General features: G+C 45.5%; 1 protein-coding gene and 3 non-coding genes across 4 annotated transcripts; all 4 read left to right on the top strand.

Annotated features, from left to right (window-relative positions):
- Window positions 1–3,352: 3,352 nt before the first annotated feature.
- TRNAW-CCA (transfer RNA tryptophan (anticodon CCA)) lies at window positions 3,353–3,424 on the top strand. Its single transcript has one exon. It is a non-coding gene; the product is annotated as a tRNA-Trp (tRNA).
- Window positions 3,425–5,057: 1,633 nt separating this feature from the next.
- Window positions 5,058–5,130, top strand: TRNAR-ACG (transfer RNA arginine (anticodon ACG)). Its single transcript has one exon. It is a non-coding gene; the product is annotated as a tRNA-Arg (tRNA).
- Window positions 5,131–5,672: 542 nt separating this feature from the next.
- On the top strand, window positions 5,673–5,745 carry TRNAR-ACG (transfer RNA arginine (anticodon ACG)). The gene has a single exon. It is a non-coding gene; the product is annotated as a tRNA-Arg (tRNA).
- Window positions 5,746–21,155: 15,410 nt separating this feature from the next.
- Window positions 21,156–21,698, top strand: LOC132325879 (gallinacin-10-like). The gene is made up of 2 exons (XM_059843433.1): window positions 21,156–21,311; window positions 21,562–21,698. Exons 1-2 carry the CDS (start codon window positions 21,254–21,256, stop codon window positions 21,696–21,698), a joined length of 195 nt encoding a protein of 64 aa, XP_059699416.1. The 5' UTR covers window positions 21,156–21,253.
- The last annotated feature ends 1,031 nt before the right edge of the window (window positions 21,699–22,729 follow it).

Here is a 22,729-nt window from a genome sequence, read left to right as displayed (position 1 = left end):
GCAGAGAAGGCAGCTGGAATATCATAGAATCATCATGGAATCATAGAATAGTTTGGGTAGGAAAGGACATCAAAGATCATCCAGTCCAACTCCCTGCTATGGGCAGGGACAGTTTTCACTATCCCAGGTTGCTCCAAGCCCTGTCCAACCTGGCCTTGGACACTTCCAAGGATCCAGGGGCAGCCACAGCTTCTCTGGAAAACAGAGAATATCTGATCCTGCTGCTTGTCCTGTGATGCAACATCTGTTCCCAATATAAATAAATAAATGATAATGATAATTCCATTCACAAGCATATAAGATAATTGTATTTTTTTTCTGTGAAAGGTGCTGTGAAAAAAAAAGGAAAATCTTGTCTAGTGGAAGGTCTTCCTGTCCTTGTTGGGGGGTTGGAATTAGATGATTTTTCAGATCCCATTCATCCCAAACCCTTCTGCCACTCCATGTCTCTATGATACATGAAGTGCTGATTATCAGTTTTCAGGTGTCACCAGCAGCACCTTCAACTTTGCAGATGCACAAAGAGCACGTGACAAGTGAGATTCAGGAGTTTTCCTCAGCATTTGCCTGTACAGAGTTTGGATGATATCAACAGACACATGGAAGTGGCAGCTGACAGCTCAGGTTCTCCCTCCATCCTTTACTTCAGCCTCTTTCTGTACAAGGTATTTATTGATGTTGTTCTGACCCAGCAGCCTCGATATCAACAATAAAACCTTCCCCTCAGCCATGTGCATTGTTCTCTGTCTGCCTCCCTGCTTTCTTTGTTTGCTTTCCATTGCAGATTTGCAGGTGCCATCCAGTCCTGAAGGAGAGGTGTTTGTGTCCATTTCCAGGTACCCCAGGGACAGGGATGAAACAAAGGCTGCAACACGAACCTTTCAGCTGGCTCAGGTTCCCTCTGAATCCAAGGATATCCTAGCTGAGATATTCATCTCAGCTCTCAGACAGGATCTGTTGTTGTACTTTGTCAGATTGGAGCAGACACTGAGCTTTCTCAGCAATTATTTTTTAAATCAGAAAAAAATTGTCTTGTTCTGCAGTGATGGACTAGAAATGTTTGCCTTTTAAAATTTTATTTCCATGGGAGGTGAAGTACAAATTTAAAACCATAAGTGTGTTAACAATCTGGACGAAGAGGAGTGACTGCCCAGTAATCTCACTTTCAAAATCCCTCTCCATTATTTCCAGAACGGTCTCTCTATCAGATCACAAGTGTTCAAACAATCACAGTGCCCTTCAAATTAGGATGAGAAATTATCCCAGAAAAAAAACCCCAGCTCTTTGAAATTCAAGGACCATCTCAGTCTGCCTTGATGTCTCTGCCACTTTGCTCTTTTTTGTTCTCCTCCTTCCCCAGGTTACTTTCCCAGGTTATTCCAGGTCAGAGACATGTTTTACATGGATCACAAAAGCAATGCTCACACACAGTGGAAGTTCTACCCCTTGCCTAGGGATCTCTTGTGAGAAGCTGCTGAGGGAGCTGGGGAGGCTCAGCCTGTAGAAAAGGAGGCTCAGGGGGGACCTTCTGGCTCTGCACAACTCCCTGACAGGAGGGCACAGCCGGGGGTGGGTCAGGATCTTCTCACAAGAAAAAAGGGACAGAGCAATAGGAATCACCTCAAATTGCACCAGGGGAGGTTTAGATTGGAAATTAGGAACAATTCCTTCACAGAAAGCTCTGTCCAGCCCTGGCACAGCTGCCCAGGGCAGTGGTGAAGTCCCCATCCCTGGAGGGTTTTGCTGATCTGGCCTGGGACTCACATCCCTTTGAGTAAGGGAGTTTTTGTGAGAGGGGAAGACTTTGCTTTCATTTTGAAGTTTTCAGTCATGGCACAGCTCTGAAAATAATACCTGGGACGCTAAATTTATGGGAAACATCTGCTTTCCCAGAGCACTTAATCTTAAGCACTTAAGATTTGTGTTATAACAATGTAAATTTTACTGCAGTTGGGCTGAAGGGGTCCTGGAACTGGCTGAAGACCTGACTTTATTTCCAACATTGTGAGGAGCCAGTGACAGAGTGGGATGGATCAGCAGAGGCGCCACTGGGGGTGGTCAGCAGGGAAAAATATGGGGGGAAAAATCTAATAGCAACCATTGGGGTTGAATAGGCAAAAACTTTGTGCTGTGGAGGAAAAAACTCTTCATTTCCAGGAAGGAAACAAGCTGAATTTCCAGTCTGGTCTTGGGATGGAGGATTCTTCACTGAACAAAAACAATCTCCAGCCTGATTTACAGCTCATGGAGCCCATGAGCTGGTTCCTGGCTCCCTCTTGTGGGAAAAGGTGCTGGAGGAGGAAGGAACTTCGCGGCACAGAATTTGCTCTGGTGAAAAGGTGAAAGAGGAAATGCCTCTTTGCTCCATCCTCAGCACTGGTAATCCACAGGGAAAATGCATGGTGATTATTAATATGTTTGGACAGCAGGGATGGGATTTGGTTTCAGGCATCAAATTTTAGAGAGGAATCGAATTTTTGGAGGGAGTCACATTCAGGGTAAGTGTTTAACTATGAAGTTCATTTTTCCTAACCTCATATCATTTTATAACATTTCTATAACTTTAAAAAATCTCTGTAACTGTAGCAATACTGAGAGCTCTGCTCTTACCAGGATTAGACTGAGCCAGGGAGGAGTTTCCTGGTGCTTTGCCCATTGCACTGCTGGCCACAGCCCCCGCCTGTGTTGCCCCTCTCCAGACACCCTGGCTCCCAGCAGGCTGTCTCCAGCATGTCTCCATGGGGTGGGAATGAAGCTGGGAATGGAGCTAGAGAGGGCTCAGGAAGGCTTCTCCTCCTTACTGATACTGCTTTCCATGGCACCTTGCCCCCAGCACCCATGAGGAAAGGACTGGGCAGCTGGAGCTGGTGGTGGACCTTGCCTGCAGTGGTGGGACTGGGGACAAGGGAGCATCCTGCCCTCCTTGCAGGAGCTCCAGGTGCCACTGCCAGCCAGCACAGGGCTGTGGCTGGGGCAGGACATCAGCAGCTGTGACTGGCCTGAGCCCATGGGTACTTCACTCTACCAAAACAATTTCTGAGTCCACAGCCAAAACCATTTCTGAGTCCACAGCCAAAACCCACCTTGGGCTGTCCTGTGCTCTCCCACGAGCCACCATCTTCCCTTGGAGCATCCCTGAGCCTGGTTCCTGCCCTCACTGACCCTGCAGTTCCCCTCATCCCACCCCATACCTTCATCCTGCACCCTGGACTGGTCTCTGCAGCCACCCTCCCCTCAGGCTGCCCCTCCATAGCCACAGCCCTGCTCCCGGGGTGCAGGGACACCCCAGGGTGGTCCCCATGGAAAGGACATTCCCAGCGGCCAATCCCAGGCCCCAGGACCTCTCCATCCTGACCTCGTGGCGCAAGGGCAGCGCGTCTGACTCCAGATCAGAAGGTTGTGTGTTCAAATCACACCGGGGTCAGTCTGGGGCACCACTGGCACCCCTCTGCTTTTCTGGGGGGCTGCTCTGTGGGAGGGTGTCTTAGGCTGGGGCTGTGTATTCTATTTCCATCTGTTGGAGGTGGGGCAGTTATCTTCTGTTCATTGGGCAGTTTTTCTTAATCTCTTCCACAACCAATCCTCCCTCCAGGAGATCTCTGCTGTTCATGGCCCTTGAGGGTCACTATATGGTTGATAAAATTCCGTCATCCAACTGGGAGATGTTCCACCCAGAGGGAGGAGCCAAGCATTCCTACCTGGATATAATCTGACATTTGGAACACCACAGGCAGCCTTTTGCAGGGGCTCCCAGAAGAGCAGCTTTCTTCTCCACTGGATTCCCAGTGGAAAACCAGACCCATCTACGCCACCACTGGACCTTCAGAGGAAAACTCCACCCTCCTACAGGATCGCTGCTCCAACAGAACCACAGCTGGTACTGCAGAAGGGCTGCAGCCACCATGGAATGGGACTGCTGCCAACACCCTGATCTACAGGGTGTCAGGGCATATTCTGACTCTGACAGTGGTTTGTTTTCTTTTTGGACTATGGCATTTGTGTTTTTAGCTTTCCTAGTAAAAAACTGTTACTGCTATTCCCATATCTTTGCCTGAGAGCCCCTTCATTTCAAAATTATAACAATTCAGAGGGAGGGGGTTTGCATTTTCCATTTCAAGGAAGGCTCCTGCCTTTCTTAGCAGCCTCCTGTCTGTTCAAACCAAGACAGAGGAGCAGGGTTCAGGATGTAGGGGCACGGACTAGACTATGTGGGGAATATGATGCCCAGAGCTCTCCTTTGAGCAGGAAGCTGTGCTGGATGGAAATTATGGGTCAGGATGCAAACAGGGAGGTTGTGTTGTGGCGGGTATTGGCCATAATTTAGCACAAGAAGGAGTTAATGCTTTCCTCAGGAAAAATGCAGGAAACTTTTAAACTCCAGGCTCAGTCACTTCTGGAGGACCTGGACATGCTTGCCTGGCAGGGTAACATGGGGTAGTATGGTCAGTCCAGAGGGTATCTGGAGGGGAAACAAGAGAAATTATGCTGTGTAGGATTATGGAAAAAGGGACAAGTTTCTGATTAAATGACATGGAAAGATTTTTTTCAAGAATATTAAGAAAGACTATCTGGAAAACTCTAGTCTGGCCAAACACAGCTCGGGGTCTGCCTGAATACGATGGAAACAATCCCTCAGAAAGCCCTGCCCAAGAGGAGGAAAGATGTGAAAATGACTGGAAAGCCAAGGGTTTACCAAAGGCAAACCACCCTAGACCAAAATAATAGATTTCTTTGAAGAGATTATTTCTTTGGTAGTTAAGTAGACTCTGAGGAACACCATTTATCTTGACTTTGGTTTCACCCATGACAACATCTCCCAGACATATTCCTGCAACAGGACATGCACAGAGAGCAGCTGAGCTCAATCCAAAGGCAAAGCAAAGGGCCAGGACCAGGCACTGAGCGGGTTGGGGTCAGGGGCTGGGGCTCCAGGGGACCCTTCACTGCTGCATGCTGAACTGGGTGTGCTTTGGGGTCTCTGTGGTGGGAGCAGAAGCTGTTCCACAGAAGGAAGGACACGGCCAGCCTGACAGGGACCTGGGGGTGACCAGGGGACAGGGCCAGTGGTGCAATGGACAACACGCCTGACTACGGATCAGGAGATTGCAGGTTCGACTCCTGCCTGGCTCAACACTTTTAGCCCATGGAAACTCCTCCTGCTCCCTTTCTCAGCACCTTCCTTCTCCTGCCCATCATCCATCCTCCCTCAAGCTCCTCATGTCCTGTCCCACACTCCAAAAGGGGCAGGGATGGAGCCCACACCAGAGCCAGGGACACCACAGCAAATCCCACAGTGGAATGCAGGTGCCTCCTGGGAATGCAGGTGCCTCCTGAACTGCTGTCCCATAGCCAGGACAGAGCCAGCACTCCCAGGATGTCCTGGCACCTCGTGTGCCCTGGTCCCCAGCCCCCTCCAAGGCTCACCCTGGTCCTGCTGCCCTTTGTCAGTGCCTCGCCAAGTTCTGCATGTGACAGTAATGGTCTCAGAATCCCAAAGAAGCTTTGGAGTTTCCATCCTTGGAGTTATTTAAAGTTTGACTACAACCTGATGTCAAAGACTGTTGTGCTCTGAATGGGATTAGACCCCCTGCTTCCCAGGGATCTCCTAAAATCTATTTTTTCTATACTTGATTAATTCTGTCCCAAAGCCCACCCAAGTCTCCATGAGGGCTGGGCCAGTGGCACAATGGTCAATGCACCTGACTACGGATCAGGAGATTGCAGGTTCGACTCCTGCCTGGCTCACAGTTTTCCTGCCCACAGCCTGGCTGTCACATTGATGGTGACAGGGGACATCTTCCCCCGTGGTGCCCTGCCCCCCCGTGGTGCCCTGCCTCTCTCTGGTGTTGTCCCCTCCTGCACAGCGAAACTTCCCTTGCATCAGGGCAGGCTCTGACTGGATGCACTGGTGAAAAAAATTCTCTGTGAGATGTTAAATCACCAAGAGAGGAGCCCAGAGAGGCTGTGGCCTCTACAATCTTGGAGACATTCAGATTCTGAGCATGCAGTCCTGATCTGCACGTCATAAATTAAGCAGAAGTCTGGACTGGAGACTGCCACATATCATTTCCAACACAAATCACTGTTATTAGATATAAAATTCCCAATTCCATGTTATTTTGTTGCTTCATCCCATATTTGCACACTCGTAGTGCTGTCATCACTGTTTTGTACCTTCACTGTGTCTGTGGCTTGGGCCAGGAAGGTCGAAGATGTCCATGTGTAGGGTAGCCCAGACCAATTGGCCATTGAGCAAGATCTTGTTACAGCTCAATGGCCACCCCTCTGTCACCAGGCTGGAGCAAGTGGAGGTGACCTTGGGTTAAGCTTTCCCCTCCACTGGGCACCACACCTCCAGAAAGTTCTAGATGGCCTGGGAAGTTTAACTACACATCTCATAGGAAAGCAAGATGCACCCTCCAACCCTCCAGAGCAGCTGAGCTGAGCTGGGAGCTCAGTATAGGCATCTCCTCTCCTGGGTGGTGGAACCTGTGGGACCACAGGAGAGGAGGGCAAGGCTGACATGGAATGGGCAGGTGGGAGCAAGGTGAGATCCTGCCATATCCCTTTAATCACCAATAAATCCAGGTGGTCCTGGAGTGAAGACAGCAGGTGGGATCAGAGGCTGTGGCCAGTTGCTCAATGAACACATCTAAGTATGGATCAGGAGTCTGCAGGTTTAAGTCCTGCCTGGATCATCATGAAACTGGTGATGGAGGTGACAAGGGTCAGCTGTCTTCCTGAGGTCCTTAACCTTCCAGGCTTTTTTCCATTTCTTCAACATCGTCATCACAGGAACATAATTTTGTGACATTAAAGCTGTGAGCAGGGCACTGCTTCCAGAGCAGAACTTGGCAAGGCACTGACAAAGGGCAGCATGACCAGGGTGAGCCTTGGAGTGGGCTGAGGACCAGGGCACATGAGGTGCCAGGACATCCTGGGAGTGCTGGCTCTGTCCTGGCTGTGGGACAGCAATTCAGGAGGCACCTACATTCCGCTGTGGGATTTGCTGTGGTGTCCCTGGCTCTGGTGTGGGCTCCATCCCTGCCCCTTTTGGAGTGTGGGACAGGACATGAGGAGCTTGAGGGAGGATGGATGATGGGCAGGAGAAGGAAGGTGCTGAGAAAGGGAGCAGGAGGAGTTTCCATGGGCTAAAAGTGTTGAGCCAGGCAGGAGTCGAACCTGCAATCTCCTGACCCGTAATCAGGCGCGTTGTCCATTGCACCACTGGCCCTGTCCCCTGGTCACCCCCAGGTCCCTGCCAGGCTGGCTGTGTCCTTCCTTCCTTCTGTGGAAAAGCTTCTGCTCCCACCACAGAGACCCCAAAGCATACCCAGTTCAGCATGCAGCAGTGAAGGGTCCCCTGGAGCCCCAGCCCCTGACCCCAACCCGCTCAGTGCCTGGTCCTGGCCCTTTGCTTTGCCTTTGGATTGAGCTCAGCTGCTCTCTGTGCATGTCCTGCTGCAGGGACATGTCTGGGAGATGTTGTCATGGGTGAAACCAAAGTCAAGATAAAAGGTGTTCCTCAGCATCTATTTGGCCATCGAGGAAGGAGTTATCATGCCAGAGTGTTCTGCCCTTGGGAAATCCATGGTCTCTGTCTCCAACCATCATCATGTTCTTCTTTCATTTCAGGAACATTCTCACCTGGTCTCTGAGGTGGGATGGACCAGACTCTTCTTTTTGACTCTTTTCTTGAGAAAAACTCCTCATGGTGTTCATCAGGAACCCCTCTCTATTTTCATCATCTTACACTGAACCATTGTCCTTAAACATTCCAGGACTGACAGTACCACCTCCCCAGGTCTTACAGGGAAACATCACATGGAGGCAAGTCCAGATCCCCCAGGAGTGACTGAGCCTGCAGTTGTGAAGCTTTTTCCTCTTTTCAGAGAAAGCCTTCACTTCCTTCAGCTTCCTCATGAGCTAAAGTGCAGCAGACACCCACCACACCTCCCTGCTTGTCCTGCACTTGGGTTATGACCTGTGACCTGTGAATTATGGATTTGATATCCATGTATCTTCTGGGTGAATGGGGCTTCTGTCCCCAGGGAGGTGCTGGGCTGTGGAGTTTTTGCTTTCTTTTTTTTTTTTTTTTTTTTTTTTTTGTTGAGGTTGAGTTTAAATGCATCAGATGGAATTTCATGTTTGGACCCAGATGTTTATTAGTTGTTATCTATATTATAGTTTTACACACTGTGAGTTCTAGAGTATTTTATTTTAACAAACTAAGAATGGAGTCGTATCTCTCTCTCTCTATAAGGTTTTTTAAGGATAAACTGTTTAATTAAGAAGTGACACAAATTATTTTTATTTTTGACTTAATGACTACTTATGGATTGCAATGCAGACTTTTTTCATCTAATTAAACAATACTACTCAAACCTACAAAGAAAAAGGTGAAGAAGAAGGACTAGCTTCTGCTCTAAAACTTCAATCTTGTTTTATATATATTACTATATTCTAAAACCTTAAACTCTTAAGTTTTCTACTATGTGATATTACACACTTCTATTCAAACTACACTCTCATCATCCCAGTTCTATCATTCCATTTTGGAAGCTTTCTCCACAACCTCAGGTCAAATGGAGTGTTCTCCTGGGGGTCAGTGCCTGACAGCACAGAACGTCTGAAATTCTTAGTAACCAGGGTTCCAACACTGGGCCACCATTTTCCTGTCCTTCTGGAGACACCACATGCAGGAGTCTGTTTCTCCTGGGAGAGGCTGCTCTGGGCAGTGGCCATTTTTGTCCTTTTTCCTCTGAACTATCTCGTTTAGATATTCTAAATATCTAGAATATTTTGTTTAGCAAGGCAAGGCAGGCAACGATGGTGCCACTCCTCTGCCAGGTGAAACAAAATTCCCATTCCCTCAAAGAATGCCCTAAATTCCAGGATGATATTTGAGTAAAGAGCATTCAACTCCTGACTTCGTGGTGCAATGCAGTGCATCTGACTCCAAATCAGAAGGCTGTGTGTTCAAATCACACCGGGGTCAGGACACCCCCTCTGTGGGATGTGAGATGGGCATCTCCTGAACATTTCCTTTTGCCCTCCCACTCCATAACTCTGTTCCCCAAATCCCTGCTGAAGGGCAGTGGATGACCCATGGCAGAGTGGTCTTTCCTTGCTGCTTGAGTGTTCAAAGTATCTTCAAAGTTATGGTTCTTCAAAGCAGGCCTTCAGCTTTCCCTTATCCTAAGTATGCAAAGCTGACAGGAATAGTGGGCACTCTAGATGTGGCTTCATTTCTGGTCCCAAAATCCCTTTGGAAAGGCAAGGAATTGTTAGGGGGGATAAGATCCCTTTATACGTTCATCCTCAGATCGAATAATCCGAATTTCTCCCCATCTCTCTCCACAAACCCCATATCCAACTCCCCCACCACCTTGATGGCTGTTACTGAACTTGCTTCACTGTGTCAGTGAAGTTTTTTTGTTGATTCTGTTGGAACACCTGGGTGTGGGGAGCCTAAGCTGAGCCATCAGGACTAGTCATCAGGATCTTTAACTCTCTGCTTAGTCTTCTCTTGATTCCCCATGGTGAGATGGACAGAGGGGATGGAGGGCTGGGAAAAAGGCTTGAATCTGTAGGAAGGACCTTATATGAGTTATAATTCATAAAAAGTAGTTTAATTCCCTTAAGGGCTCTTTCAAGGTGAATTTAAAAATATATAAGCAGGAGACATACTGAGACAAGACAATGGATCAATAAGAAATACCAGAACCTAAGATCCCTTATTCCATAACTCCTGGAGGGCCACCAAAGGGTTGAGTGAGCAGGATTTCCTCAAGATGTCGCTGCCTCACTGCTTTCAATGTCACAGAATCATCGAGGTTGGAAAAGACCTCTAAGATCATTAAGTCAAATGTCCTTGGCTTTGGCTCTGTCTCCATAATGTGATTTTCTGTCCCTTTGACTTCTCAGAATGGAAAGAAACTCAGGTATTTCCTTTTGTAAATCTTCCACAGATGAAAAAGCCCCAGATAGTACCCCAATAGTACTCCAAATTTTTCAAGATGCTGTAGCTGGGACAACTGGCACTCTCTTGAGAGGATATCTGGTAGGAAGCATTATTCTTGTAGACCTCCCATCACAACTATTTTCACTGCAGGCAACAGGAACGGTTTTACATTTCATAAAAAAATGCTGAGTTTACAAATATTCTCACTTTTCAAAGGGCCAAACTCTTAAGACTTCTGAAAGCCTTTTTATTTTTTTAATCAGAAGCATTTTGAGTCACAATCTAGGGAAGGTGTCCCTACCCATGATGGGAGGTTGGAACAAGAGGATCTTCAAGGTCCCCTTTCAACCCAAACCATTTGATGATTCTATGAAGAGCCTGGTGATCAGGTTTAATTAAAGAGACACTTCAAAAGAGTAGAACTTGATGTCTCCCATTCAAGGAAAGTTGTCATGAACTACTTAATAACCAAGATTATTTCATTGTCTTGAGACTCTTCAAATGTTTCCAGTTGAAATACTTACTCTGTCTAGCATAAACAAGGAAATCTTTGAGGCTGTATCAAATGGGGAAATGTGAGGGAGAAAAGCTTAAAATATTCCATATTGCTGTAAATTCCTGTAACGAATTCTCTTTCCTATATAACTTTATTTTCCAGTGAAAATCCGGTTCTCAGAGAATGGTGATAAGCCCTATCAAGGTCTGCTACACAAAGTACTTTACTCTGAATATTGACTTAGAAGTAGCTTGACCAGAGGAGGATGTGAAACCTGAAGCTGGCACTCCTTCACACAGGGACAGATTGGGTTCAATTCTGGACTTTTTGTGTCTGGTGGAAATGTTTTTCTGTAGAAACTTGAACTATGTTTTGTCAGGCAGCAAGGTTGGTTTGTTTTGGTTGTGCTTTTTTTCTGTCTGTATAAGCAACAGTGTCACTCTTGTGTCACCAGGCTTCCTTCTAGAGTGACCCCATGACTGTTTTGGAAGGTGAAGTTTTGTTTTCATTTCTCTCCACCCTGTTGGTTCAAGCCTCAGTGTCCAAGTTGAGGACAAGGTCACATCTCCCTGAGAGTGACCAAGGGAAGGTTGTTTTTGGTCTGCTGGACCTTCCTAAGAATAAAGACCACAGAAACACAGAATGGACAAGGTTGGAAGGCATCACTGGAGGTCATTTGGCCCAACCTCCCTGCTCAAGCAGGCTCATCCTAGAAGACATTGCACAGGATTGTGTCCAGACAGCTCTGGAATATCTCCAGTGAGGGAAGGAGATTCCACACCCTCTCTGGACAACTTGTAGGTCCTCCTGTTTGTGGAGGGAGGCTCATTCCATGCCAAAAAAAAAGATCTTTAGCCTTTATTCCCTCAGCACTTGAACCAATCAATGAAGTGACTGCTGGAGAAGTGATGGAGGAACCTATTAACATTTAGACACCAGGAAGAATTTCTTCATGGAAAGGGTGCTCAGGAGTTGGGAGGGGCTGCCCAGGGAGGTGGTGGAGTTTCCATCCCTGGAAGTGTCCATGGAATTTTTGGACGTGGACCTCAGTGCTCTGACAAGGTGGGGATCGGTCACAGGTTGGACTTAGTGGTCTGGGAGCTCTTTTCCAACCTCAATAATTCAGTAATTCTGTGATTCTAACAGACTTTGTGTCTCCCATTTCTTCTGACCAAGCCTGTCCCTGGCGGTCTCATCCCTTCCCTGTTTACATCTACATCTCCCTCCTGCCTTAGTGTGCAGCAGGATGGGGGTGTCAGGGCTGTGATTGCTCTGTCTTCCATGTGGGGATGAATTTTTATAAATATCTTCAGCAATGGCATGGGAAAAAACTCCAAAGTGTTGGGTTTTGGCAATTTTATTTCAGGTATTTAAAAGCCACACTGACTTCAGAGAACTTCATAAATGGAGCAAGGGAAAATATATAACAGAAGTACTTGTGGGTAATGGATTTAGGGGAAAATAACCCAGGTTGTGACACTGGGAAATTTCTTCCCTAATGTACATTTTGTTGACAGCATGTGGTTGATATTTATCTTTCTCTGCAGGAGGCAGAAGGGCCTTCAGCTGATATCTTTAAATCAGGCCATAAACCAGTATGGGATGGATTATCTGCTAAGAATCTTCAAGAGAGAAATATTTCCTTGGATTTATTTCAGGGGAAAATAACAATAAAAAAGGCTCAAAGCAATTTCTTATCTCTATCTCTGTTGCAATACCCAAGGCTAGAAATTGTCAAATTTCTTTGTCATCAGATTCCAGACCTTAATTCATAATTAATTTCTTGTAAACTCTTTTTTTCTGTTTTTTCAGCTGTTTTGCCAGGTGCTGACCCAGGATGTACTCATGAGTGATTTTCAGGTTGTTGTCTTAGGATCTAGGCTAATATTAGAACAAATTCCAAGAAAACCTGGACAAAGCACAGGGACCACCCTTGTGAGCAGACACCAATACTGGCAGTGAGATGTAATCAAGAGTAGATTTTTAAAATAAATAAATGTCTAAATGAATATAAGCCAGAGCTCATCAGTTTGTAAGTATCCGTCATCCTAATTTCCATTCCCTGCTCTTTCACAGTCTATTAGCTTTTTAAAGCCCCAGAAGTGTGTTAGACACTTTTTATGCCCTGTATTTTGTGAAAAAGTCATGATGGGAATTTTTCCCAAGGAAGAAAATGGCAAGATGAGGCTGGAGCAGATGGCCCTGCTCAGCATATCATTCCCCATCTCCCAAAGTTGATAGAGAAATAATATAGCTCTTAGACTTTTGAGCATGGAAAATCAACCAAATTTCTTTTCTTTGCCTGAACTTTTCCCTGGGATTTTGTCCCTGATGTAAGAACAGGAGCTGTCTGCAAATGGGATTTGATCCAACAGCTTGGCTTCCTTCCTTCCTTCCTTCCTTCCTTCCTTCCTTCCTTCCTTCCTTCCTTCCTTCCTTCCTTCCTTCCTTCCTTCCTTCCTTCCTTCCTTCCTTCCTTCCTTCCTTCCTTCCTTCCTTCCTTCCTTCCTTCCTTCCTTCCTTCCTTCCTTCCTTCCTTCCTTCCTTCCTTCCTTCCTTCCTTCCTTTTTCCTCTGAGATTTTATATCATATCCCTGTAACCAAAACTGTTCTTGCAACTGAATCACTGCACAAGACCTATGTCCTTTACATGGTGGAAATGGCTCATTAAACACAGAACTGCTGTAATCTGAAATGCCAATTAGATTTGAGGGTAAAAGCCAGAGATTTCACTTACTTGTGGTGTGATTGCAACAGCTTTGGTCCAAATAATGAACCAGCAGAACTGCTGAGCGTCCTGGGGCAGGAGGAGTGAGTGGAGGGGAAGGAGGGAAGGAAAGGCTCTGTCTACCCTCTCCTGTGAGAACATCCATCACAAAATGTCTTGGAGCAGCACCATGTCCATGTTGGCATTAAAACAGTGTAGGGACAGAGGTACAGGGCCTGGCTCTGTAATATCAGCTAAACTGGCTTAGTTTGGGCCCAGAACTGTCACAAATCCATGGTATGGGCTAGGAGCCACTCCCTGTGGATAGTTTTAATCCAGCCACCTGTTCCTGAAGCTGGAGGAATTTAACAGTATGGATGTGGCCAGCCACCCTTGCTGCCTCAGAATCACAAAATGCTTTGGGCTGGAAAGGACCTCTGCACCCACACCCACAAACTCAGCCTCACTGCCCCTCTGGAGGGTTGGAGATAGGGGTGAAAGCGGGGTTAAACTCTTTTTTACACCCCCAGCAAAGGCGTGGGAGTGAAAATGTGCAGATGACTTGAGAAATGTAGCCCAAAATGCTGCTAGGAAGTCTTGGCCTTTCCAAGTTTCCTAGAAGTGTGTGGCTCATTACCCAGGAGGAATCCCATCCTTGAAGGAGGGGGTGAGGTGCTGCTGCTCAAGACGTGGTTTCCCAGGAAAGTCATGTGCAGGGGAGCAGGAGCTATTGGCCCTGCATGGCTCTGTGGAGACCTCTGTGCACAGGGGGCTTGGGGTCATTGAAAATCATCTTGAACATTTTGTAAACTTCAGCAGATGGGAGTCAGGATGGTTTATGCCATGTCAACATGTCTGTGAGGAAGGGAGATAAAAATTAACCACTCTGTGTCTTCCCTGTTTTTTGAGGGATTCTTCCATGCTGGAATTGTAAAGCTGCTGCAATGTCAGCCCTGCTCCCAGCTGAGGCTGGAGCAAACCTCATCCCACAGCATGGAGACCAGTGTAGTGGGGGAAAATATCTGTGAATGGAGAGATTAAATAAAAGAGATGGAATGAAAGAGATGAAGTGAAAAGAGAGGTAGAAAGTATATTTACATGGTGCTCCCAGAGGTTCATCTGATAGACCACAGAATGGAATGTTTAGGGTTGGATGGGACCTTAAAGATCATCCAGTTCCATCCTGTGCCATGGGCAGGGACACCTTCCACTATCCCAGGTTGCTCCAAGCCTTGTCCAGCCTGGCCTTGGACACTTCCAGGGATGGGAGAGCCACAGCTTCTGTGGGCAACCTGTGTCAGAGCCTCACCACCCTCATGCTTATCTCAAGGAGATATTTAAAGTGCATCAGATATCAAGGAAATGCTCAGAGTCCTGTTTTTATGACCCCTAAGAAATAACACAGTCATCTAAAAAGTGCTTTCAATCCACAAAAGGTATAGTTACAGGAAAAACTAAATGTAGGAAAAAGAGTTTCAAGAAAAAACATTAACTGAAATTTAAACTAGAACCTGGGAAGTAAACATTTGGGGGATGTAGGAACAAGTGAAGAGCCAGGCACTGCCACTTCTGGTCCCCAGCAGATGTGGCCTATTGGGTGGGAGAAAGCAAACTCCACTCCCAGCTCTGGCCCCTGCATTACACAATGCCCTGTTTGGCTCATTGGAAATTGGTGACGTGCTTGATGATATCATGGCTTGCACAACTGGGTTTTGTCCCTGATATTGACCTTTGAAGTTGTGGGCTGCTTTACACAGGTCTAGAAATGAGGTAACTGAGTAAATCAAAGTATCCAATTATTTCAGGTGACTCTACCAGCTGGTAGCTGGTTTTCTCTGTTCTTTAGAAGTGTCCAAGGCCAGGCTGGATGGGGCTTGGAGCAACCTGGGACAGTGGAAGGTGTTCCTGCTTATGGCAGGGGGTGGAACTGGATGTTCTTTAAGGTCTTTCCAACCCAAACCATCCTGTGATATGATATTTCAAGCCATAACTGAATGGACACAATTTTTTGTTAGATTAGTGGTACTCTTTCTTTTAGTGTTATCCCTCACTGTGTGCCATCTGTACAAGTGGAGATCAGCAGTGGCTGACTGACAGAGTGGGATCTAGGCATCCATAATCTCTGTGATTTCTCTTGGGGACATTGGCATCCAAGCAGAGACAGGAATGAAACTCTATGGAATTCCATACTTTGATCAGGACACTGACCTGTGTAGAAGACAGATATTTAGATCTCAAACAAATTATTGTTATTAGTTATCACTTACAGCAGAAGAAAGATTGCTAGCAGCAGGACAGAGGAATTCAAGACAACTGAACCACGAGGAAGGGGAGAAGGACAATTTATTAAGCATTTTATAAAAGGCTCATTTGCAGCTGGTGCCAAACCAGACAAACCAGAATAATTTACAGAAATACAGAATCATTAGGTTGGAAGAGACATTCAAGATCATGAAGTCCAACCCATGCCCTAGCACCTCAACTAAACCATGGCACCAAGGGCCACATCCAGACTTTTTTTAAACACATCCAGGATGGTGACTCCACCACCTCCCTGGGCAGACCATTCCAGAACTTGATCATTATTTCTGTAAAAAACTTTTTCCTAATATCCAACCTATATTTCCCTTGGCACAGCTTGGGACGGTGTCCTCTCATTCTGTCAGCTGAAATATGTAATAATTATAAAATGATTAGTTGAAAAGGCAGTCTGGAAAGCTTCTGGACTCATAGCAGTGCCTTTCTCTGGGTTTTGAGATGACATCATTTGACCATACCCATATTGTGCAATTTTTGGCTTCCAGTCCAAGGTGACCACTCCAGGCTGCCTGCTGGAATAGTTCCTAGCCAGGACTAATCATGGAAACAGCCCAGGAAATTTTGGCACAGGGTTAGAAGAGGACAAAACTGCCAGGGCTGTTCTAATAATTGAATATTGCAAATGAGTTTTCAGTGGTCACATCCTGAATCACTGCTCACACTCTTCTGCCTGAATTAGATGCAGCTCAATAAATTGCAATGAGATCTTGGATACTACAATGCAGCAGGCACAAGGGAGTTGTCTACTACAGATGAGAACAGGGAGATGGTCAATGCCATGCTGATCTGACTGATTATAGATATAAATGTATATGAATCCAATTCTTATGGCTGCAGCGTTAGCAGCTTCCTACCTAACACGTGTTGTGGTGTTGTGAGGGGTCCCCAGGACAAGGTGAGAGATGAGAATTTGACTCCATGTTCTCAGAAGGCTGATTTCTTGTTTTATGATATTATAGTAAAAGAAATTATACACTAAAACTATAGTAAAGAAAGAGAAAGGAGACATCAGAAGGCTAGAAAAGAATGAATAATAAAAACCCGTGACAGACTCAGAGAGTCTGACACAGCTGGCTGTGATTGGCCATTAATTAAAAACAATTCACATACTGGGTAAACAGTTCTCCAAAGCACATTCCAGAGCAGCAAAACAGGGAGAACCTGAAGCTTCCCAGCTTCCCAGGAGAAGAAATCCTGGCAAAGGGATTTTTCATAAAATATCATGGTGACAAACAAGAACCAGTGGAGTTCCATGATTCTGTTTTTGATGGTGGTGGTGGTGCCAAAGGCAACAGAACCTACCCAATACACCACAGGAATGGACATTTGAATGATGCACAGAGGGAAGCATTTAGACCCTGCTCACTGTCTAATGAAGACAGTTCTGGTGTTTTAGCTCGTCGTCAGCTGTACAATAACTCTTAAAAATTAAAGTTTATTTTGTAGGATACCATCCACACAGAAGTCTCAGTATTTTTTGAGAAAAGTTGCAGCATTAGGGCTGTGTGACAGATCAGGGAACTCCTCATCAGGACCAGAGAAGCATCAGTCTTTTCTCCACAGCCTACAGGAGATCCAGCCTTCCTCCTTCCTCTCAAACACTCATTATTATTCCTTCTCACCGTCCCCTCCACAGAGGAATTCCCCTTCAGCTTAGAGGCACAGAGGACAGTACTTTCTCCCAGCTGGTGTTCAGTGCTGTCATTTAAATGTCTGTTTAATGTTGACTCAGTGTCTGGATTGCAACAGGAGGGCACAAGCAGCTGAGATCAAAGCAGCCAAGGGCAGGTAATGATTGACCAGGCTCCCAGACCTCAGCACAGCACCATCCCTGAACCTGAAATGTACAGGAGCCTCCCCTTGTGCCCTTTCAGTGACACCAGCCAATGTCTCACACACCAGGATTCATTAACTCATCTGCTGTATTTCTCCTCATCTGAAAATTTTAGGGTATTTCTTTAATAGGAGACTTTTAAAACACTCAAGTGCAGTGAGGAGTGAGGGAGAAACAGAGGTAAAACCTGCCCTATGTGCCCATTTAGCCCATGGGAAATGGCACAAACCACTCTAATGACAAGTGACTTGTAGGAAGATTGTGTATGAAAGCCAAGTGTATCCATTAGAGGATGTCCACTAATAAATTTTCATGGATGAAGCAACCTTGGCCCTCATTTTCCCATTCTCATTTTGCTCTTGTCGTAGTTGAGACAGAGACAATACAAAGCAACACACTCCATTTTCAGAAGGCTCAAACAGATTTTATTTTAGCATGCATGCTTTTTATGCATTCTTACAAAGCTCATAAGTTTACACTTCAGTCATTTGTCAGGAGAGACAAAGAAAGTGCTCATTGGAATAGGCAGTTGCAAGTTTCTCTTCTTTATCCTTCTTTCTTTCTTGGTTTCTATGTCAATGACCTTGGTAGAAAATTCTTTCAGGGGTGAACATGGATCCTCTTATCAAACTTCTCTCTGGCTCACAGAAGTCACTGTAAACCTCTTCCACCTGCCCTTAGGGATGATGTGAAAGGGTAGAAACATGGAATCACAGAATGGTTTGGGCCGGAAGGGAACTTAAAGACCATCCAGTTTCCACCCTCTGCCATGGGCAGGGACACCTTCCACTCCCCCAGGTTCCTCTAAGCCTCATCCAGCCTGGTTTTGAACAGTTCCAAGGATGTTCCACCTTCCATTAGACCAGGCTAATGGAGCAACCTGGCTGAGTGGAAGGTGCCCCTGCCCGTGGCAGAGGTGGAACTGGATGATCTTTAAAGTCCCTTCCAACCCAAATCTTTTCACTATTCTATAATAATGATTTGTGCTATCATTAGGAAAGCCAGGAAAATGCTGGATTATGTTTTAACATGCATTTGGTTTTAATGGAACATAAGCACGATTTCTTAAATAACCATGTGCCTATGAAATTTTAAAGGCATATTTATGTTTACAATGGTAAAATGAAGTTTTGCCACCATCCAAATACATGTACCCTATTTTAAACAACCTTTCTCAAAAGCATTGTAGTTCTTAGACTTCTTTTCATTTGCCATTAGCTGATGAGTCACACAAGAGAAAACACTGAGGCAAAACCCTCCTATATAACATCATGTATGGTGCTTGCTGTGAATTATTATGGGGGTAGTTTGTTACCCAAGGAGGGAACAAGAGAAGAAAAACTCCTGTTTTCCAGAAGACTGAAAAAATCAGATTGAAATGCTGTTTGCTAAGGTTTTCCCCACTCAACATTTTGGATTTTCCTTGCAATATCACCTTTGGAAAGGGGATGCTTGGGCAAAAATCAGGAAAATTGAATTACAAAGTCACCCCAGTTCCTCTTTGCTTAGAGAACTTGATTTCTCTGGGATAGGTACTTGCAGTTCCTTGAATTCCCAGCTCATGTGTGGAAGTTAATGTTCAACAGAGATCCCCAGGATTTCATCCTGGACCTGGGTACTGTGGGATAGAGTTCCATGCACACACTTCCATGTTCCAGCCCCAGGTCACTGCTGTGCTGCATGAATTGTTCTGCTCCTTGCCTGTCTTATACAAGTTTTGCCTGGTTTGAAGCAACCAGTTTACTCCTGTCTTTGTTTTTGTTAGGAGTCAAAGTCATGGAATTTTCCTCTTGCTCTGAGTAACATTTTCAGGTTGCCTGTGCTAGCAGGGCTCAAAATGTTGGTCACTTCCATAGAATCATGGAATCTTTGAAGAGTTTGGGTTGGAAAGGACCTTAAAGCTCTGGGAAACCTGTGCCAGTGTTTTGCCACCCTTATTGCAAAAATCTTCTTCCCTGTTTCCTAGGGGGCTCTTCTCTTTCTGCAGGGAAGGAGGCTGTTCAGCAAAATCTGAGTGCCATGGCAATCCATATAAATGAAATTATATAATTTAGCTTCAATAATAGATTGACTCTGTTCCAGAGGAGGGAAAATAAAGCCATGGAAGTGAGTGGAGCTTTTTCAAATAACAAAAAGTAATCATAACCTTCCCCAGTGCCACACTCTGATTTATTTGGGAAGAAGACCCCTCCTCCCTCACTGGGCTGACTTATGGATAAGTGCTTCCACTTGCACACATTCCCAGCTGTTCTGTCTGTGTGAAAGACAAGTGAGAGGAATTCACATCTCAAAGGGTCTTGAGAAAAACAAAAGGGTTTTATTTTTTGGTTAATTCATGCTGCTGTTGCAGGTCAGGTGTTTGCCTCTCTGTATCCCACTAAAGAGAAAAGAGAGGGGGGGCAAATTAAATTTCTTCTTCATTAGAAATGGGGAAAGCTGAAGATTTGGTGGCAAAGGAAAAGATAATTTTCAAGGCAAGGGTACAGAAAAGAAAAGAGGGACAAAAAAGGGGCACTTGGCATTTCTTGGTTAATTAGATTTTATGAGTGGAAGAGGGAAATCAGTGTTTATCTTGCTGTTCTTTGCTGCATAAACTCACCTTGTTTCCTCCCTCTCAGCTGCTCGATCTGGCCCATTACTGTGCAAATTAAACATAAACCTCAGTAATGTTTTCATCCTTCGAACAATTCTTGGAACAAAAACGCCATTAACTCCGAGTTAAATATAATGAACGAGGTAATAAGGAAGCAAACCACTGAACCAGAATGTCAGAGGTAGGAACTGCAGAAACACCTAGGTTGTGACAGTGTTTAAGCTGTTTATTAGCCCAGGATTTTGTGAAGGAGAACCTACCTGCATTGATCTCCTTTTAAGAAAATTTACAGCCACAGTGATCATGCTCTGAAGTGAAGCCCCAGAAGATGTTGTCCTTCAAAGCATTGTGTCAGACATGATTCTTGTGGAATCAGCACATTCTCCCAACTTTTTAAGGGCAATAAGAGGTGAAATATTTGGCATTGCATCACAAACTTGTGCATGTAAATGAAGTAGTTTATTCCCTTTAAAAGAAAAGAGATGTATAAGTGATCCTTAGAGCTCTTAACTCCTGAGGTTTTTAATATGGACAAACAAACTGACTGCAAAGAGGTCAGAATTTGCCCCTTAAGGCTGAAGGCAGAGCAGTGGGAATGATGTGGGATGAAATGCCAGGCTGAATGGGGCTTGGAGCAACCTGTTCTAGTGAAAGTGTCCCTGCCCATGGCAGGGGTGTTGGAGTGAGATGATTTTTAGGGTGCCTTCCAGCCCAAACTATTCTGTGATTCTGTGATACAAGTGAGGACTGAAGGAGGGGGAGAGCTTTGTGTCAGCCCCCTGCAGTGGGTGAGGCTGTCCTGAGACCTGTTTAAAAAGTGACAGAGAACAGTTGCATCACCTCAAGTCTTTCCCAATGCTTTCCTTTGCCTTTGACATCATCCATCTGGCTACAGGGATGGGGAGATGGAGACAAAATGTTACATGAACTGTCAGTGAGTGATGAATCCAGGGTCAAAGCTGGGTCCCCACTCCAATGGTCACTGACTTCCAAGTCCCCCCAACCCATCCTGGTGCCAGTGTTGGGAAGAGGTTTCCAAAAGCCATGAAAATTGGTGCAGCTCAGTCAGGCTTGGCTGATGGTCAGATTATATAACTGACCCATGAAGTGGAAATTCACCCCTGGGGGATTGCAACACATCCACTGCCACCTGTGATAAGAGGTCCAGTCCCTCTCCAGAAAGTTCAAGGCAGTTACTCATTGACTTGTCACACTTGCACAACTCCAAGGGCCCTATAAATACTGGGTGTCTGTCCCAGCCCTGGCTCAAGCCAGCTCCAGCCACCATTGGCCTTTCAGGTGCTTTGCAGGACCTCACAACCCACAAGCAACTGACAGCCATGAAGATCCTCTACCTGCTCTTCGCTGTCTTCCTCCTCCTCTTCCAGGCTACTTCAGGTAAGAAGCAAAACTCCTATAAAGAGCAAAAGGGTTTGTAAACAGAAGAGTGTTCACAGGAGGGGAAAAAGCCACCATCAGCCGAAAGACAAAATCTGATGCCCTGGGGATGGTGCAGTGGTGGGACCAGGAGCATCTGCACTCAGGATGCCCCTCTTGATAAAAAAAGACAACACACGATTTGTTGAGCATTTACCTCTCATCATTTCAGGCAGAAGGCTGAGATTTTAACTCCTGCCACTCCCCACAGGTTCTGCAGACCCTCTTTTTGCTGACACCGTCGAGTGCCGGAGCCAGGGAAAATTCTGCCGTGCCGGGGCGTGCCCACCCGCCTTCACTGTCACGGGGACCTGCCACGGGGGGCTGCTGAACTGCTGCTCCAAGTAGGTGACAAAACATCTCAGGGCCCTCAGAAGGTCCCCTGTTTTATCCTCTATTTCTCTGAATAATCAGCAAAACTTCAGGGGGGCTTGCAGGGCAACCCTGGGTGGGAAAGTCCAGAGGGAGGAGGAAGACGTGTATAATGATGTGTGTTTAGGGAGAAAATTCGTTTGAATGGAAGTGATGTATTGGAGAAAGAATTCAGAATTTAGAAAGAATTCAGAATGGTCAAAAATTCCAGAAATTCAGTATTTTTTTACTTTAGTTTGAATCTTTATGAGAAAAGAAAGAAGTTTTTTCAAGAAATAATTCGGAAAATGCTTCACAGTATTTATACCCATCAGGGGAAGCTTTTTATCATCCATCTGTTTTAATTTTAAAATTTACCTACAAAAAGTACATTTAAAGAGGGAAAAGTGTTCACAGAACTTTGCTCTCCCCATCTCTCCTTCCTTCCACCACTGCACAGCTCTTAGAAAGGTGAAGAGGAGTGAATTTGTCAGTGTCTGAATTTTCCAGAACTCCTTATTCTGTGATTCTGTTATTTATAGAATTGCTAGGGTTTAAAGATTCCCAGAAACTGAAGAAATCTGATGAGATGGTTCTAGGAAAAAGGTTTTATACATTTATTCAGCAAAAGGGGATCCTCAGTGGTTTCAGGAAGACCAAGTAATTCTAATAATAGGGCAGGTTTGTGGCCAGGAGAATAAGATGCTAAGGACTAAGATGCTAAGGATGCATTTGGGAATTCAGGAAAGCAAATGGAGCAGAAGGAACCTGATATTAGATGATTTTACAAAGCAGTGATGTGATCCCTCAGTTTCTGTGACCACTCATGCTTCCACTGATAGCAAATGGAGCAGATGGGAGAGCTCCAACATGAAATTTCTGTCAGAACATCTGCTAGACCTGACACAAACAAAACTGAGCTTGGGAAAGGAACAAGACCTCTCGAGTCTGGTTTCAGGTGTAATTTTCCTACAGAAATACTCTTTCTTGGAAGAATGTACCTGATACTGATGCATGTTAGAGTTCAG

The sequence above is a fragment of the Haemorhous mexicanus genome, chromosome 3 (assembly GCF_027477595.1).
Source record: "Haemorhous mexicanus isolate bHaeMex1 chromosome 3, bHaeMex1.pri, whole genome shotgun sequence".
NCBI lineage: Eukaryota > Metazoa > Chordata > Aves > Passeriformes > Fringillidae > Haemorhous > Haemorhous mexicanus.
Note: the sequence above shows the minus strand (reverse complement) of the source record. Positions and strands in the feature narration are given on the sequence as shown.

What these genes read in the sequence shown, in the direction of transcription:
- LOC132325879 (XM_059843433.1), top strand. Translation starts at nt 21,254, where the DNA reads ATGAAGATCCTCTACCTGCTCTTCGCTGTCTTCCTCCTCCTCTTCCAG. An exon ending in CCTCTTCCAGGCTACTTCAG is followed by an intron (nt 21,312 to 21,561) that starts GTAAGAAGCAAA and finishes CACTCCCCACAG; the next exon opens with GTTCTGCAGACCCTCTTTTT.